At 52.1% G+C, this 17,702-nt stretch overlaps 1 protein-coding gene across 1 annotated transcript in view; it reads left to right on the top strand.

The window, feature by feature from the left end:
- PLCB2 (phospholipase C, beta 2) overlaps positions 1 to 17,702 on the top strand; it is a gene marked incomplete at both ends in the record, with an annotated part of 34,658 nt that overhangs the window by 5,784 nt on the left and 11,172 nt on the right. Inside the window, 15 exons of the mRNA XM_008946777.1 lie at positions 4,710 to 4,850; positions 5,320 to 5,399; positions 5,958 to 6,011; positions 8,476 to 8,551; positions 9,128 to 9,228; positions 9,817 to 9,983; positions 10,132 to 10,278; positions 10,578 to 10,735; positions 12,585 to 12,667; positions 13,054 to 13,138; positions 14,359 to 14,530; positions 15,158 to 15,255; positions 15,982 to 16,078; positions 16,855 to 16,939; positions 17,317 to 17,441. Of these exons, the coding sequence (XP_008945025.1) occupies positions 4,710 to 4,850; positions 5,320 to 5,399; positions 5,958 to 6,011; positions 8,476 to 8,551; positions 9,128 to 9,228; positions 9,817 to 9,983; positions 10,132 to 10,278; positions 10,578 to 10,735; positions 12,585 to 12,667; positions 13,054 to 13,138; positions 14,359 to 14,530; positions 15,158 to 15,255; positions 15,982 to 16,078; positions 16,855 to 16,939; positions 17,317 to 17,441 (1,669 nt within the window). The remainder of the gene's footprint in view (positions 1 to 4,709; positions 4,851 to 5,319; positions 5,400 to 5,957; positions 6,012 to 8,475; positions 8,552 to 9,127; positions 9,229 to 9,816; positions 9,984 to 10,131; positions 10,279 to 10,577; positions 10,736 to 12,584; positions 12,668 to 13,053; positions 13,139 to 14,358; positions 14,531 to 15,157; positions 15,256 to 15,981; positions 16,079 to 16,854; positions 16,940 to 17,316; positions 17,442 to 17,702) is intronic.

The raw sequence follows: 17,702 nt of genomic DNA, 5'->3' as shown, positions 1-17,702 counted from the left end.
TGAGCTGAGGCTGAAGCTTTCCAGGGAAGGCTGGTGCTCCAGCGAGGGCCCTGCTGCCCCCTTCCCCTCACTGGGGCTCTGCTCTGTGCCCGAGCTGCAGGAGGCAGAACCTGTCCTGAGCATTTCAGCCCCATGTAAGTTCATTGTGTCCAACAGGTGGCTGTGCTGTGGGTGTTGGGAGGCACCTGCTTTCAGTAACACTTTCCCACAGCTGCTAAGCAAGAGGTTAGGGGTTTTTCTTTCTGTAGTCTGTGTGCAGCAAGAAGAACAGCACCAAAGCACCTGTGCAGAAAGCAGCTTCTGAGAAGAGCTGCCATCATACGTGCTCCCTGAGCAGCATTGCCACAGGTCACAGCAGCATTGTCCCTGCAAGCTGGGGGCAGGGACTGGTGGGAGCCCTTCAGACTCTGCCGGGGGGTCGGGAGTAGCTGGTCAGCCTGTGGTGCCCAGCAGGCCCAGCAGAGTAAGAGTGGCATTGAAGAAAGGACAAGTCAGTACGGGCTGGCAGCAGTAGGAGCCACCTCCAGATGAGAAGGGCTGCTGCTGTTTCAGAGTCAAAGAATTGTTCACCTTTGAAAAGACCTTTAGGATTGCTGAGTCCAGCTGTAAGCCCAGCACTGCCAAGTCCTAGAAGTTGCTCCAGAAGGAAATGCCTCCTGGAACTGAACCTGCCTGAAGGTGAGAGACAGCCCCTTTGAGGAGGACTCTCCTCAGCCCCCTCCCAAGCCCTCACCTGCTGGCATACTAACACAGAAGCCCACACACGGCCCTTGAGTCCTCCTGTGACCTCTTCCATGCATGTGCAGGTTTCCCCTTCTCACCCCCTGTGCTTCATTTTCCTTCAGAACTACTCAGTGTTCTGCAGTGTTTTTATTCCATGGACATTTTTTTTGAGAGATGGGGCAGAATGAACTTTGGCATGTCTTCAGGAGTAATAAAGATAAGAATTAGCAGGGAGTTTGAACATAAATGAGACAAGATAAAAAGCTGTTGAACGTGGTTGAGCAGCGTGCCGAAGCAGATCGAGATGTTCGTTCCATGCAATTCTGTGTCTCCCTTTGAGCAGCAAGAACAACAACATCTGCTCCATTTGGGGTTTTTCGGATGCACCAGGATCCCAGAACACTGGCAGAGACTGTAGGGCCAAAATCCACAATGTTCCAGGCCAGGCTGCTGGGTCTTTGGCTTCACCTTGGGTTTTGTTCAGACATTTCAGCAGGCCTTGGCTTTGAAACAAGCAGTTTTTCATCTGAACAGAAGTTGTATTTTCTGCCTGTCACAATTCCAGGCAGTTCCACCCTCCATACACCCCGCGATGGGGGCTCTGAGCGGAGCATGGGCGAGGGAGGAATGGCTCCAGGCTGCTCCAGGCTGCTCCAGGCCCTGCTCCGGGCGGCAGAGCAGCAGTGGGTGGTGCAGGGGGAGCACCCTCACTGTGCCCGGGGCTGGGCAGGGCTGGCAGGGCACAGGGAAGGCACGGGGGGGCTCGGGCACCCTGCAGCTCCACAGGGCATTGGGCAGCACCTTGGCACCGACGGCGAACAAACAGCCTCAGAGTGAATGGGGGGCACAGGCTGGGCAGGGACAAACCGATACCTGTGTGTGCAAGAGGAGAGTGGGGGCAGCCCCTGGCTTGCAAGGGACTCAGAACCAGTGGACAAGTGGAAGTGGCCACGTCTGTGTGACAGCCTTTGCTGTGCTGGGCCTGCTGCTGCCTCTGCCCTCCTGCCACAGCACCAGCACTCAGCTGGGCCGGGGGCACGGGGGGCTCAGCCTGCAACTGTCACAGGAGCACAGCAGCTGGGGCAGGTCCTGGCTGGGCTCTGTCTCCAGCAGAGGAGGATCTGGCTCTTTGGTTGTATTTGCATGAGAATTTGCTTTTCTCTGGACTAGGAATCTGTTTTGTAGAGATGAGGATTTCAGGGAAATGAGGAGGGTGGGTAGCGGAACGCTGCGTCTGCACTGCAGCCACCCTGCTGGTGGGGTGTTTGCCATTTGCTTGGGTTTTTTTTTAAGTGGATTTGCTAAGCACGTTTCCCTTCTGATTTGCATGGCTAATACAGTTGTCCTGCTTTTCATGTAGCAATTCCTATTTTTCCTTTACGGCCACCTGCAACGTGAGACTAAGTATTTACACAGTGAAGCTGCAGCACAAGGTGCCAAAGGAGCACAGGTTATGAACCAGCCATGGCATCACGTTCTGTGCCCGTGGACACAGCCTCTGGGCCTCTCACCATCTTCATTCGGTGTCACATCACACCTCTGGTTGATGCTGTGTGGGAGATAATCCCCATGTAAAGCACAGAGCGAGCGACTGACTCGCTTACGGCCAGGCAGGAAGTCAGTCACTGGGAAAATATGACCCAATTTATCCCTAACAAGATCATCCTTTGCTCTCCCTGCTGTGGTTTGCCTCCCATAAAATGAAGCTATCGACTTCAGGAAGGCCTTAGGAGGTGGCGTGAGCGAGTGCTGATAAAGGGCACGGCATGTAAAAACTGGTGTAGGCTCAAGTTGGCCACGAGTTCCTAGGTCTGAGGTGGTGGTGAGGTAGCAGGTCACTGCCCACCCTGGCACAGATCAGCTTTGTCTGGCAGAGCTGGGCTGAGGGCAGAAGCTCTGGTGCAGCACCAGCATGCTGGAGAGCTGGCGTGGGCAATGGGGCTGCTGGAGAGCCGGGCACAGCAGCTGGCACAGGAGGAAGGCCTGGGAGGAGCCCCGCTGTAACAAATACAGGAAATGAGTTCAGCACAAACCACAAGTTCTCTATTGTCTTAGCTTCGTATGCTTTACACCAGTAGAGGTAAGGAAGCTGAACAAACGCCAGAGGCTTTGCAAGATGAAGTTAAATTTGAAGTTGAAATCCTAATGCTTTGCCACTTGTACTGAGAAGTGAAGCTCTGTCGGGAGGCTGCTCTGAGTGGGAAAGGAGGTGTGGGTGTGCGTGTGCTGCTCACTTCTGCCAAGGGAGATTGCTCACCAGGCAAGAGTGAGCCCTTTTGGAAACTCCCCAGCTATTAGAAAACCAGCAGACCTGGGTGGCTGGCTGCTCTCCCCCTTCCCTCCCTCCAGATGCTCCTGGGTTACGCAGGTTTCCGAGCTGCCCCTGCGGGGAGCTGCCTTTCTGAAGTGAGAGACAGCAGTCCAGCCATCTGCAGGTGGGATCCAGCCCACCCTGCTTTTCCTGAAGACACCTGTGTGCTATGGGTGTGTCCACGTTGCAGAGGTCCCAGAAATTTGGAAAATTGCAATGGAAAGAATCTGCAGAGTTCCTTATCGAATAGATCTGTAGCTGTGTGTGACACGGTGTGGTCCCACACGGAGGCCTGAAGCTGAGAGGCCTGAAGCTGAGAGGCCTGAAGCTGAGCTCTTTGGGAGCTCCTGCTGTTGCAGATGGGAAGAGAAAATTCTGGGGCAGAGAGGGAATTGCTTCCATTTGAATCCCATTGGAATGCAAAGAGGTGGTTGCATATAGGGTGTTTTAGTTGCTCTGGGCTAAACAGAGGTTTGTGGAAGTCCAAGATTGGGGAGTTCACTTTGTCCAGCTTGCAAGGGTTCAGATATTGTCAGTGGCAGCTTGACAAGTCACCAGCCCTGAGCTGAACTGCAGCGACTGCCCTTGTGTGTGCTCTGAGCTTACAGCAAACACAAAGCTCAAGTCGTGCAGCTGGAGCCTCTTCTGGTGTGATCTGTGGCACCTTGAGGTGCTAGTGATGTTCTAACCTGCCTCTGGCTGTGGGTTTGTGCATACAGTGAGGGCTCAGACTCCAGCTCCTGTTGAACTTCTGAGTCCAGCCTGCTCTGCTGCCAGCCCCAGCCCTGAGTTCCTGGTGGAGGGGGGGCTCTGACACCTCCTTGTTTGCTTTGATGGGAATTATCCTGCACTTTAGATACTGCTGTCCTTTATTCTAGGACGTGGGGATTTTATCCTTTCATTATAAATAGCGACCAGCAGTACAGCCCCAGGATTCCTTGGCTTAGTGGTGCCTTATGTAGCAATGCAGAAAATGCTAAATAATTTAAAGAGATTCTATAAATACTTTCATTTGGTGATGAAATACAAGTGTGACTAATCCGATGAGCCTTATACTTAAATCTCTGATGAGCCAATGCTGTAGGATCCTGGAATTGCTGTGAAAAAAACACTTCTAGCAACTAACACCTAGCAGAAAATGTGACTTGGAGGGAGAGAGCCCATCCCTCCAGCAACAAGGTGTAGAGCTGAAAGACCTCCTGGGTCCCAAACAGCATCTTGTGGAGGAGGGAGATAATAGCAAAAGGTATCACACCAATCTAAAAGCCTTTCTGGGTCTGTGCTTTGACAGACGTCTGGCTGCAATAACCTGGTTAAGCACCTCTGGTGTGAGCAGGCCAAATACTCCTCTGCTCGTGTGCAAGTTCAGGCTGAAGTTTCAGAAGGAACTTCCTTAAGAGCAATCTCCAACTTTTACTTTTTCAGCCCAAAGCAGCCTGTTTGTGCAGTGGTGGTCACAGTGTTTTGTTCTGCGGAGGATCCGGGTAACGCAGGCTCCAGAATAAAGATGAAAAATAAGGGAAGGCAAGGAAAGGAAGATCACATTAGAGAGTTTGGCAACTCTTGAGAAGCTTTTCGTGAATTTAGGTCAATCTTTGGACTGGATTTTGGTTTTTTTTCAGGTGTGGTTTGCCTCATTCTCCCTTCATCCCCCTCGGTTCTGTTTCTTTTGCAGTGCCAGAAGCTCCGAGAGGTTTTTAACTTGGATTACCCTCATAGCACCTTCCTGCTTAAGACTCTGACTATTGTTTCTGGACCTGACATGGTGGACCTCACATTCCATAACTTTGTGTCCTACAAGGAGAACGTTGGCAAGGTATTGGGTCCTGAGGGCAAGGAAGCCCTGGGAACACTTGGGATGGGGGCTCTGAGGGGGCAGCAGGAGAGGAGAAGGGGAGGCAGGGAACTGAACCCTGCCGCGGTTACTGGCAAGGTTTGAAACAAGCAGGTTTGTGTTCCAGTAAGGTGTGGTACTTCCATGGCTCTAGAAACTTCTGTCCTGCATGGAAAAGGAGCAGTAGAAGATATTGATGTCATTTTTATCCTTCGTGTGCTTTGTGTGGATAAACAGACAGCTGAGAAGGCTCAGTGGGAAAGTTCAGCTGCGAGTATCTGCATGCAGCAGGAAGGTGACCCAGCCAAGGCCAGGGCACGCTTGCTGGGGTTTGGAGCCAGCCCAGTGTTACCAGGGCAGGTCCATGCCCTTTCCATGGCTTTGCTGTCTGCTTCTCGGTGCAGTTCCATAACCCCAGCTGCCCCTGTCCTCTGTGTGTGTCTGTCCCCAGAGCTGGGCCGAGGACATTCTGGCCATCGTTCGGAACCCCCTCACCTCCAACGCCTCTCGGTACACCTTCCTGGAGAAAATGTGAGTGCTGGCTGCCAACCACCCTGCTCTGACCCACTCCTGCACTGCCCCTCCTGGCTGCACGGGAAGGAGAAGGCTTCTTAGCAGCCAGGTCCTCTGGCAGCCTCCAGAAGGAGTCTGGGGCAGCTCAGGAGCCCCGAGGCACAGGCAGGTTTTAGACAAACCGAAATTCTGAGCCTCATGTGTCCCCACCACAGTCACAGCACTCGGGCCAGCCAAGAGCTGCCTCTTCCTGGGCTCTGAAGTACTGTTTGCTTAGCAACCTGGGGGCACTGGGGGATGCTAAATAATAGGAGATACTATTATCTCATATCTTTATCTTATGTCTCAGAGGGATCTTCCTGATGTCTAAGCTCTTATAACTTGCCTGTTTCTCCTTCCCAAGAAACAGGAACAGGCTCTGTCTGAGGTTAAGCAGACGGTCTGTAGGACCTTGATTTTCAGTTGACTGTTAGATTGTTTATCCAACTGCATATTTTTTTCTTTCTTCTTACTTAACAGAACCTCTAAGATTGTACAAGTACTTTTTCATAAGGTTGTTTTGGTTTTTTTTCACAGCCTGGTGAAGCTGAAGATGCAGCTTAATGCAGAGGGGAAGATTCCTGTCAGGAAGTGAGTGTGGATATTTGATTTGCTCTGTGTTCAGTCAGACTAAAGGCAGAGCAGCTGGTAAGAGGATGGTTGCCCAGTGGCTTCAGCTGCCTGCTCTTTCTGCACCTAAGAGGCAGAGATCATTCCCTCTGGATTCAGGCCATGAAAACTCCTGCTGCACCTGGGTTCCTCCCAAGGAAGGGCCTGGGAAGTAACTTGTCTCTGGAAGGAGACCTTTTCTGGCCTTCATCTCATCAAGACAGTGCCTTAGCCACAGATTTCAATTCCTGACTATTGCCAAGATATAATCAACAAAACCAAGCAACTTTGGTAAAATTCCAATCACAGATTGTTTTACAAACCTGAGTTGGGAGGTGGATGGGATGTAGGACTCATTTTACCTTTCAAGTAAGGAGTTCTGTCTTTGGAGAACTTCTTGGCTGACTCCCCAGCTAGGCTGAGGCAGAGCCCCACTGCTTTTGCTTGTCTTCCCTCACGTGTGAGCACTGCAGCCCCACTGCACGGGTCTAATCCTGCTGCCCTCAGTCTTTGCTCTGGATGTGCACGGGAGGGAAAGCCTTTGAGGGCAGACCCCTGGGCCAGCGTTGGTGCTGGTTCAGGTGCAGGGCAGAGATTTGCCCCTTGCTGGCCTGGTGCATCGCAGTAGGACTGCCCTGAGAATGAGCCACCAGCAGCCTGTCACTTCTCCCCTGCACTGCATGGTGTCAATCTAGAATGGATTGATTTTGTGCCACTCAGTGTCTTGCCTAATGAAATCACTCCATGGCTGATCCTGTGGCTGCTCCATCTTGCTTCAGCTCTGCATGAGTGACAAAGGGCTGCTCTGCCTGCCCGATTCCCTTTTGGGTGCGTCGATTATCTTTTGTTTCAAGAACGAGGACCTGCAGCTAGTGCCTTTGTGGGTATTCACTGGGAAGTTTTGAAGCACTCTGCCTCTAGGTTTATGCATCACAAGAGGCAAGTGCTAATCGGCTCTAATAAACATGCCACCCCCTGCGCCTCTCTTGCGTAAGGATTCCACATTAAGTCTCTGCTGGCTAAATGGGCTCCCGGATGGCTGATCATTACTCAACAATAAACGGTTTTTGTTGTTTGTTTTCTGAACCACCAACTAGCAGAATTTCATTCTGTCAGAAACCAGTGTATTCCTCAAAGGGCTTTTAAAAATGTATAGGTCTTTCATGAATAACTCACACTAGGGAAGAGTACTTTGAATTGATCTTTAAAATGCAGGCAAGGTAGCAATACTGCAGAGAGAAAACAGCTTATTCTTCTGAAATAAGCTAAAGAAAAAAATACCTGGTACAGGCTGTACTCTCTTCAGTGCCCTGGTCTCTTTTCCTTGCAGAGAGCTAAAAATGCTTTATGGTGTAAAGCAATAGACCATTAAGTAGTCCAGATTAAGAGCCAGATTTGTAAAAACATTCCGTATCTCTAGGCTCAGGGCTGTGTGAGGCTTTCAAAACTCCGTGTCTGAATTCTTCTGAAAACCCCACCGAGTATCTGCCTTTCTCTTGAGACATTCCCATCCCCCCTGAGCCCCAGAAGGTGCTGTGGGTGTTCCGTGCGTGGGGAGCAGCACTCGGCTCTTCCACCCCCAGCACCTCACACTTGTTGTTCCCCTTTGGGGCTGTCAGCAGCTGTGATGCCAGGAGCTTAATAGAGCTGACATCTAAATTTATCCACAGAGGAGACCTCATTGCTGCTGACTGGGGTATTCTGAGAGCAGGAGGAGTTCAGTTATTGTTTCTAGCCCCCGGGGCAGCAGAGGCAGCTTTAAGCTGCAGGCTTCAGCAGGTGACTTCTGCCCTGCAGCCAGTGCCCAGCTCTCCAAACAGGAGGGGAGCTGAGGGTCCTGCAGCAGCTCCCATCACATCTTACACCAGCTCCTCTGCCTGCCTAAGGAGCTTGTTCCTTGAATTCACGGGAGGCATTTGGTTCTGGAGAATTTTGCTTGCTTTCAGAGCAGCAAAAGTGCCCAATGTTTGTTTGCTTTTTTTGAATGTTGCCTTGACTACAAAGTTGTCCCTTGCTAATGCCAGCTGCTGCCAGCGATGGTGTCTTGTGGGGAAGTGTCCTGGGGACTCTGTGGCACCAGACCTTTCCTGCCCCAGGGGACACCTCGGAGAGGGGCAGGGGAGGGCAGTGAAGAGGGATTTGGAGAGTGCTGATGCAGGGCAGTGACGGGGCTCCTCCAGAGTCCACAGCAGAAATAGAGAACTTCTGTGTTCAGGGAGCAGTAAAAAATGCACTGTAGGTTTCTAAAGCTTGGCACCTCAGCTATTCCCTTCGAGGAGCACTGGCTTTCCTCTCTGCTTCATGTGTGCAGTTGTCTTGTCAGTCTCCTTTGCTGCTCATTTTGCATGTCTTGCACTCTGGCTGCAGCTCCCAGCCACCCCAGCCCAGGCTTTCTGACCTCCCTCCTGCTACACTGTGCTGATTTCTTTTTTCCCTGTCTGGTCAGTATTTTTCAGATGTTTCCTGCAGACAGGAAGAGGGTGGAAGCAGCATTGAGTGCTTGTCATCTTCCAAAGGGCAAGGTAAGGGTTTCCCTAGGTACCCCAAGGTCCTGCTAGTTGAAGAAGAATCTTTTTGTCCACGCTGACTGTGATGCCCTTGGCTGTGAAAAAATCATCAGCCCAGATGCTCTTAGTTGCTGTGAAACCTTTCCCTTGCCACTATCTGCAGTGCCTTAACTGTAGGCATCAATTCTCACTGTTTGTGTGGCAGTAACACTTGGAGTCCACCACTGGCACCTTGTGGCACAGGCAGCAGCACGAGTCCTTCTGCCTGTCTCACCATCACCAGGTCTCACAGTTACTCCTGGTGCTTCCACTGACCCACAGAACAGAGCCCAGACCTCTGACTCCTCCTGCCACTGCATTGAGCTTCAGCTTCAGGCCAGCACACAAGAGGCACCAAGGGACAGCTTAAATATCTGTTAAAAAAGGGGCATTATGGTGCCTCCCCACCGGTCTGCTCTCTGCTGAACACCTTGCCAGAGGTCCCAATCCCTTACTTGCATTGTCACAAACGAGTGCTGGGCTGTGGGTGGCATGGGGAGGTGGAGGCTGTCCTGGCTTTCTGGCACTGATCAGTCCCTGCTGTGTTCTCAGAATGATGCCATCAACCCAGAAGATTTCCCTGAGACCGTGTATAAAACTTTCCTCATGAATCTGTGTCCACGGCCTGAGATTGATGAGATATTCACCTCACAGTAAGTTTTCTTCAAGCCACAGAACTCCATCTGTTATGGCAAAAGATGGGCCAAAAAGAAGGGTGAGAGAATTTTATGTTATGTGCTTGGTCTGGTCTTAAGTCTTAGCGGGACAGGGACCCAGGTCGCAGGACAGTGCCAGTGCACTTAACCCTTTCACTCAGCCTGGGTAAAAAGGGTGAGACCTCAGTGTGCTGTGGGGACTCTTCACTGTCACCATCAGGAGGGTGGGTTGCAGGTCAGCACTAGGTCATGCTAATGTGATACTGCCCGTGGTAGCCCCAAACGAGGCCCCATACAGCATGAGAACCACAACCCTCTCAAGGAACCAGCGATTTTTTAATTCAGGTAGCTAAACCTGTGACTTCTTAAGTGGACTCGATTTCATAGGACAGGCAATTCAGTGTGCTGTGAAATTCAAGCCCTGTTAGAGTTTCTGGGGAGAAATGCAGACAAAACAGAACAGTGTGGGCCCAGGGAGGTGGATGCCCATGGCTGACCTGAGGAAGGTCCAACCTCTGCTGTGTGAGAAGGTTTTCTGGGTAACACACCAGCCTCACCTCTGCTCCTCTCCTTCTCTCACCGTAGCCATTTAAAAGCAAAGCCCTACATGACCAAAGAGCACTTGGCAAAGTTCATCAACAAGAAGCAGCGAGACTCTCGCCTCAATGACATCCTGTTCCCCCCAGCCAAGCCTGAGCAGGTGCAGAGCCTGATAGAGAAGTACGAGCCCAGCGGGATCAACATCCAGAGAGGTGAGTCCTGTTCAGGTCTTGGCAGCAGAGGGTCTCACACCTTCCTCTGCCCTGGCGTCCCCCGGGGAGCAATCAGCCTGATTCTCTGAGTCCCTGTGCTGTGGCACACGCTGTTTTGGTGCTGTGCCCAGCGTTGTTCTGCTCGTAGGGCAGCTGTCTCCAGAGGGGATGGTTTGGTTTCTCTGTGGGCCTGAGAACAACGTGATAGCGCTGGACAAGCTGATGCTGTACCAGGACATGACGCAGCCACTCTCACACTACTTCATCAACTCGTCACACAACACCTATCTAACAGGTACGGGCAGTGCCAGAGCCAGCTCAGCTCAGCACCTGGGCACCAGCACTGGGGAGGGCAGTGATGCAGGCAGGTCTGTCTGCCCGGGAGTTCGGAGGGCTCAGGGTTGTGATGCACTCCGTGGGCCTTGGCACTTAAGTGCTGAGGAAGACGAAGAAATGTCACCCTAGAACTGAGGACGTGGTGTCAGTCTGCCACGTCCACCTGCTCAAGGATGGCAGAGAGCTCTTGCTGCAGTTCCTGCAGGCCCTGTGCCCACGTGAGCAGCAGGTGCCAGGCCCTCCCTCTGCTCTCCCCAGCGGGCCAGTTCTCTGGGCTCTCCTCCCCCGAGATGTACCGCCAGGCGCTGCTGGCCGGCTGCCGCTGCGTGGAGCTGGACTGCTGGAAGGGCCGGCCCCCCGAGGAGGAGCCCATCATCACCCACGGCTTCACCATGACCACCGAGATCCTCTTCAAGGTAGGGGAAGGGTCCTCTCCGTATCTGCTTTCCCCTGCTGGGCTGTACACCCATCTCTGCTTGAGGGAGCTGTCAAACGGATCAGCTGAGGGCAAAGGTGTTTGACTGATGGCAAGGTGACAAGTGAAGGGATGTGTGGGTAGAGTGAGGGATGAACGTGTATGCAATAGGTCAGAGTTTGTGTACAGTTTTGGTGGGGGAGGACCAGAAGAGAGGCTGGCAGCTGGAGGAGGGTGAATGAAGGAGGGAGATGGGGGCAGTCGGGTAGGAGCGATGGAGCTGTGGCTGAGTGCAGTGCCAGCACAGGCAGGGCAGCGTGGCAGGGGGGGTCTGTGGGCAGAAGGTTGCATGAGGATGGTGGATTTGTGGATAGATGCAGGTCAAAGGAGCAAACAGTTAAAATGAATTTATCTTCTAACTGGTCTGCAGCAGTTTCTGTGGCTTACGGCCTCACAGGAGGGCACTTTGAGGCAGAGGTTTCATTGCTCCCCAATCAGAGGGGTGTGTGGAGTGTGTTGAGTGGAGCAGTTGCCCCCTGGCACGCTGGGCAGGTGGCTGCCCTGAGGTCTGGGCTCCCTGCTGCAGCAGCACAGGGCAGAGCCACTTCTGCCTTGGAAATGGGGCATTTAGCCACGGCAGTTACAGCCTGCAGGCTGAAAATCAGTGCTTCACACCCAGCTTTCCTGCACTCCTTACACAGCCACTGCCAGCAGAGGCACTTCAGGTTCTTTTTAAAGCCATTTATTTTTATTCTGTATCTTCCCCCTCAGTTCTCACTCTTCACTATTGCTAAAATATTTATGTGCAGGGAAAACAACCACCAGTCCTTAAGATCAGAGGTGTTGTCCTGTTCAGTGTCAGTGATTTCTGAAATCCTGTGGTACAGCTGCTGCTTTCTGCACAGCAGTTCACAGCAGACAGGAGACATTCTGCCAGCCATAGCTGCTGTCCTCCCAGAGTTCTGCTAAGGCAGAATGTGTCTGCACCCCAAGGAGACAATAACCTGTGAGCGCAGCTTCTGCCCAGGTTTTAGCTTTACCTAATGTGTAGATCTTTCCCTCCACACCTCTCTCCCATTTCTACCATTGCCTGTGGCCTTTTAGTTGCTTTTTCTGTAGCTTCTGCTCTGAACCTTGCCCAGTTCTGTGACAGAGTCCAGGTGGGCTGTGGAGGAGCAGCTGCAGCAGCCTCCTCGGAGCTGAACCCGGGTCCTGGGGGGAGACTGTAGCTGCAAAGCAGCAAGTGACATTCCTGTCCTGTGTCAATTAGCAGCACCAGAAGAGAAAACAGTGGAAATTTTGTGGCAGCTTAACAGGGGCTTGGGGAAAACATGATTATTTTTTCTTACATCATTAATGCTGAGAACGTTTCCATGGTATTTGCATTTGAAATGTCAGCTCGTTACCAAACGTTGCAGTTTCCTCTGCTCCTAGACAGGAGGGTTTCATAAGCAGCTGAAGTGACAGAAAATCAGGCAGGTCCACAAGTATAAATAGGGTTTGAGGCAGTTCAGTCTGGGGCTGCAAACACCTTTCTCTGCCAGTCTGAGGTACATGTGGCAGCAGGGTGCCTCTTTGGCAAGACAAATTCATGTGTGTAAACACTGAACTATGTAACAACAATAAAAACTCATATTCTTACATCTTCAGCTTCAATTTTTCTGAAAGCTGTTGAGTTTAGCTGCGTGTTGTGTCCTCTGGAGCTGGAAATTGGGTGGGTATGGTCTCACCTTATCATGGCAGTAAGATCAGGTACTTAAAGAGCAGCTCCTGACAGTGGCCAGTTTGGAGTCCATTGCTGAGTGTTAGAAATGAGTCCTGACTAACTCTGACCATTGCCTCTCATTTAGGATGCCATTGAGGCCATTGCAGAAAGTGCTTTTAAAACATCTCTCTACCCTGTCATCCTGTCCTTTGAGAACCACGTGGACTCGTGAGTATCCAGTGACTGGGAGAGCTGCTCCTGTTGTCCAGAGCAGGCAGGGTACAGGCAAGGGCTGCTGCTTTAAGTGGGTGTCTGAGCTGAACTGAAACACTGGTGGAGATTTTGGCAGCAGCCAGAGGTGGGTCAGGGCTGGAAGATGAGCTGCAGAGTGAGAGTGACCACGGTTGTGCAGCCTTTTAGCTTGGGGTGGCAGAGTATGAACAGGTGGGAGTTGGCCTGGGAAGGGACTTCGAGTTCTGCAGAGCTGTCTGAGTGGAGGCAAGAGGGCAAGAGATGGTTTTCTGGCTACAGTACATGGATCTCGAGACGTTTTTTCTTCCAAGATCTGGATTTGGGCAGTTTCCTGTTCACTCCTTGGTCTCTTTGTTCCTTAGGCCCAAGCAGCAGGCGAAGATGGCCGAGTACTGCCGAACCATCTTCGGAGACATGCTGCTGACAGAGCCTCTGGAAAAGTACCCAGTGAGTAACCCCCCTGGGAAGGAGGCTAGTGGAGAAGTGTTTCTGAAAATAACTGGTCACCTCTGGTGCTAGGAGATGCCACTGCAAGGACAGTGAAGGAGAAGAGGATGTAGGACAAATAAGCTGGGTTCATAGGGTGAGCAGCATCGTGAGGGTCCAGCAGACCCCTCAGTCACAGAGTTCTCCTGAGCACTGATCCAGCTCTGCTCTTGTGTAACACTGTGACTGGAGTGGCTTCAGACACAGAGCTCTGGGTAGCCAAGCTGTGTCAGTTGTACTGAGATGAGTCAGGGTATTTTTGTACACAGTACTGTTTCAGATCTGCCTGCCAGCACTTGTTTTGGGAAGAAACAGGAACAAGGGCTTAGTAGCATTTCAGGCTCTTCCTACCAGTGCTTCTCAATGCCCACTTCCAGCCTGGAAACATTCCCACCCTGGCATAGCTGGGCAGGTCAGGGATGGGCATAGCTGGGTGGGTGCTCAGAAGAGCTGAGTGAAGCTCCCAGGCTGCTTGAGCCCAGTGCTCAGGTTCCTTGTACCACCATGGGTTGTGGTGGGCACAGTGACATTGTTGGGGGACACACAGAGATCAAAAGAAGGGCCAAGAAGCAATGAGCAAATCAGCAGTTGCCCCCTGTCCAGACCTTGGTCCTTGTCCAGGCAGCAGGGAGAAATGGGGGGTGTGGGGAGAAATGGGGGGTGTGGGGAGAAGCAGTTCAGGGTGTTGGCAGAACTCCCAATGGGCCTGTTGCTGCCTGTGCAGGGAGCTCGGGTCTGGGAGCACAGCCTGAGTCACATCCTGCTCTTGAGCCACCTCCTCTGGGATCTCTTTTTCAAACCCACTGCAGGCAGAGTGTTTAAACGTGGCCTGAGTGCTGATCTAGGGCTGAGGCTCTGGGGTAGGGAGGAGCAGGTGGACTGGGAAAGCCAGAGGTGTGGGGATGCCCTCAGGCCCTCTGGGTGTGTCCTTGGCTGTGCTGCAGGGCAGGTGGCTGGGAACAGGGTGGCATGTGCAGGCAGCAGGACGTGAGAGGGATGAGAGGTGCAACATGCTGGTCTGAAACCAAAGGAAAAAAGCTGCATAAATACAGGGGGGTGGGTGAGAGATGTGGGTGAGAGAGCAGTAAATGGCCAGAGGAATGGTCCTGGGAGGGACGGGGAGATGAGTGTTTGAATTCTGCCTTGTGATGAAGATTGAGTGTGGAGTTTGCGTGTTGCAGCTGAAGCCAGGAGTTCCTCTGCCAAGTCCTAAGGATCTCTTGGGGAAGATCTTGATAAAGAACAAAAAGAAGCAATCTGTATCTGGGAAGAGGCAGAACTCTTTGAAGAAGGGGCGGAGTGTGGAACCAGAAATCACAGAGCTGCCAGCCCCTGTGGATGCTGAGGACACTGGTATGTCTGAAGGGAACACGGGACTCGTGGAGCTAGATGAGCAGGTCTGGCCAAATGGAGACCTTCCAAATCACCCAATACTGGCTTGAGGCAAGCTAGTAGTAGTCATTAATTCTCTTATCTCAGGCAGCACTGTGAGCTTGGAAGAGAAATCAAATCTTCAGAATATTTTCAAACATTTCATTCCAACCCAAAGAGACAATCAGCTTACTGACAGTCAGCCTGTCAGGCAGCTCCTCTGCCCATTCTGCAGCACGTGGCTGCTTGAGCTGGGCGTTCAGTGACCCCACTGGCTGCTGGCTTGTTGGAAGGGTGGGTATTTTTTCACTGCTTGTAGCTCTCTGATACCCACGAACTCACCACGCTGGCACTGAGTGCCACCAGGGCGTGTGGGCTGGGTGGGTGAGCAGCACTGTGCCTGTGCCTCCTGGGGCAGGAGGGAGCCCTGCAGGAGCAACGACGTGGCCTCTTGAGCGTGTTGGTCCTGAGTGTGCCAGCTCATGTCTGGATTTGGCTAACAAGCTGGTACTGTCCTTGCAGTCGTGGTGGTTTTGCAGAGCTCTCCATTGCCAGCACCCAGCGAGGTCTTGTCTCAGAGTGCTGCTGATGGGGGCTGTGTGTGCTTAGTCTGGGCAGGTGATGTGGCTGAAGAGGAGCCAGAGGAAGAGGATGAACATCTTGGAAACCTCGATGAAGAGGAAATTAAAAAGCTGCAGTCAGATGAGGTACTGACACTGTTCTTTCTGTTTCTTTTCTGTTTCTGGCTCTTTTTTTTTTTCTGGCTTCCAGTTTTCTCTGGGGCCTCACCATATTGACTAGGGGTGAACCCAAAATGCAGAGAGGTCTGAGCTGTGTGCCATGACCAGTCACAGGCTTTCCTTCCCCCGTGCAACACGACTTCTGCAGGAGAAACTGAATAAGAGGAATGATGTTGCAAGCACAGAGAATGTGGCAGAAGAGTTATTATTTGTGACTCTCTTTGATACTCTGTGTGATTTGGAGATGACTGTCTGCCTTCAGGGTGTTTGGAGAGGCTTAGCCTTAGTCTGATAACAGTTGTTGCCAAAACATGAAGTCCTGCTGCTGAAGGGGAAGGAGATCAGCATCCCCTTGAGTAATACATAATTTTTAAAAATAAAATAATTTAAAAAATATTTTCCCTTTCTATCTCCCTAGTATGGGTCAGAGATGAGGGAAAAGGGTCTCTGGTTTGTCCCAGAGTCTGTGCTTTGACAGGTTAAAGAGATCCCAGGCCTCTGTCACACCAGCACCTCTCTGTGTGGCTCTGAGTGCTGTCCAGGCCTCCTGGGAGCTCTGTGCCCCTGTGCCCTGCCCGTGGTGCCCACGCTGGGGCTGCAGGAGCAGGGGGCTCTGGCTGGGGGGTGGTTTGTTTCCTCTCTTCATGCTTCATCTCTTCATCTCTCTGCTCCTGGCTTTTGTTTCCTGCCCAGGGCACTGCTGGTCTGGAGGTGACAGCATATGAGGAGATGTCCAGCCTCGTTAATTACATACAGCCCATCAAATTTGACTCCTTTGAAGTCTCTGCCCGTAAGTCAGACGTCCCCTTGGAGGGTCCCCAGTGTATGTGCACAGGAGAGCAGTGCTCTCAGGTGCTGCTGTTCTCCACCTGCCTCTGAGATTTGCTTTCCCCCATTTTCTGTTGGGTCCCTCTCTGTGGGCTTGCTTTGCTGCTGCTGAGGGCAGGGCTGAGCCCAGCTTCCCTTAGTGTGTGTGACTGGCCTTCCTCTTCTGTGCTGACTGGGCAGAGGAACATCTGAAACTCTGGGAACACACATGATTTCCCTGTACCCACTGGGTTCCTCTACACAGCTCCTGCATCAGGGTCTAGCTTTGAGTGAGATGGTTTGATTGTTGAAAGAGAGAAAAGAAAAAGAGAAAAATGGAGACGTGAAGAAGGGCAAACTTCTTCAATAAAATAAAGAACTTTGTGTAAGACTTTGAATATTTGGATTCACTCGGAACTAAAGCTCCAGACAGGAGCTACTCTAAATGTCACTGAACTCCAGGAGGAGATGGGCAGAATTACTGCTTTGTGAGCCCCTCTTGTCTCTGCTCCATGAAGTCCCTGTCCTGTAGTGCACAACCATTGTCTCCCTGGTAAACATAAATCAGCTTGTATGGACTATTGCTCTTCAGCCCCTTTCCAAGGGACCAGAGGAGGGTAAATCTTCTTGGTAGGAAGGGGTGCCTGGTAGAAAGTAGGAGAAGACTTGCCAAGTGCTCCTTGGGTCACTTGGTCCCCAGCACAGAACTGGGGCTGGGCACAGCTTTCTCCTGACACCTTTCTTATCTCCTGCTTCCAGAGAAGAATCGGAGCTACGTCATCTCTTCCTTCACAGAGCTGAAGGCTTATGACCTGCTCACCAAGTTCCCCGTGCAGTTTGTAGAGTATCCTTTTGGTGACCTTATTAAGGGTAGTTGGTAGTGTGGAGTTTTATGGAGCTTCATCTGAAGCGTGGGTGAGGCTGAAGTGTTCCCAGCTGGCTTCTAGTTTCAGGACCTGGTAAACTGCAGACATGAAGTGTGCAGGTGCTGGAGAGGTGGGATCTTGCAGGGTGGCCTGGGAGCTGTTCACAGAGAGTCTCCACAGGCTGCATCCTGCTGGAGTGAACACAAGGCTGCCAGATGCTTGTCCTAAAGTGGAAGGGGTGTGGGAAAGGAGCCTGTTGTTTCCAGGGCCTCTCTTGTTTCTTAAACAGTCCCCACGAGCTGGCCCCGGGGTGCAGGAGGAGTGCTCAGACTTGTTTCCAATAGAGCCCCTGCAGATACAACAAGCGGCAGATGAGCCGCGTGTACCCCAAGGGCACCCGCATGGACTCCTCCAACTACCTGCCCCAGATGTTCTGGAACGTTGGCTGTCAGATGGTGGCTCTCAACTTCCAGACCATGGGTGAGTGTCACGTTGTCCTCCAGCTCCTGGGCGGGTGGGGCTGTGTGCTGGTGTGCACTCCACTGCTCTGCCCGTGCCCCCCGTGTCCCTGCTCCCCTGGGGTCCTGCTGCACTGGCTCCCACACACCAAAGGCTCTTTCCTGGCCCCAGCACAGACCTGGCCCTGAGTGTCCAGGATGCTGATCCTACACACACGCATGGACTTGCTGTCACCCTGAGTCTGGGTGTTGTCTCTGGCTGTCCTGTAATGTGATGTCAGCC

The sequence above is a fragment of the Merops nubicus genome, unplaced genomic scaffold (assembly GCF_000691845.1).
Source record: "Merops nubicus isolate BGI_N331 unplaced genomic scaffold, ASM69184v1 scaffold3229, whole genome shotgun sequence".
Classification (NCBI taxonomy): Eukaryota; Metazoa; Chordata; class Aves; order Coraciiformes; family Meropidae; genus Merops; species Merops nubicus.
Note: the sequence above shows the minus strand (reverse complement) of the source record. Positions and strands in the feature narration are given on the sequence as shown.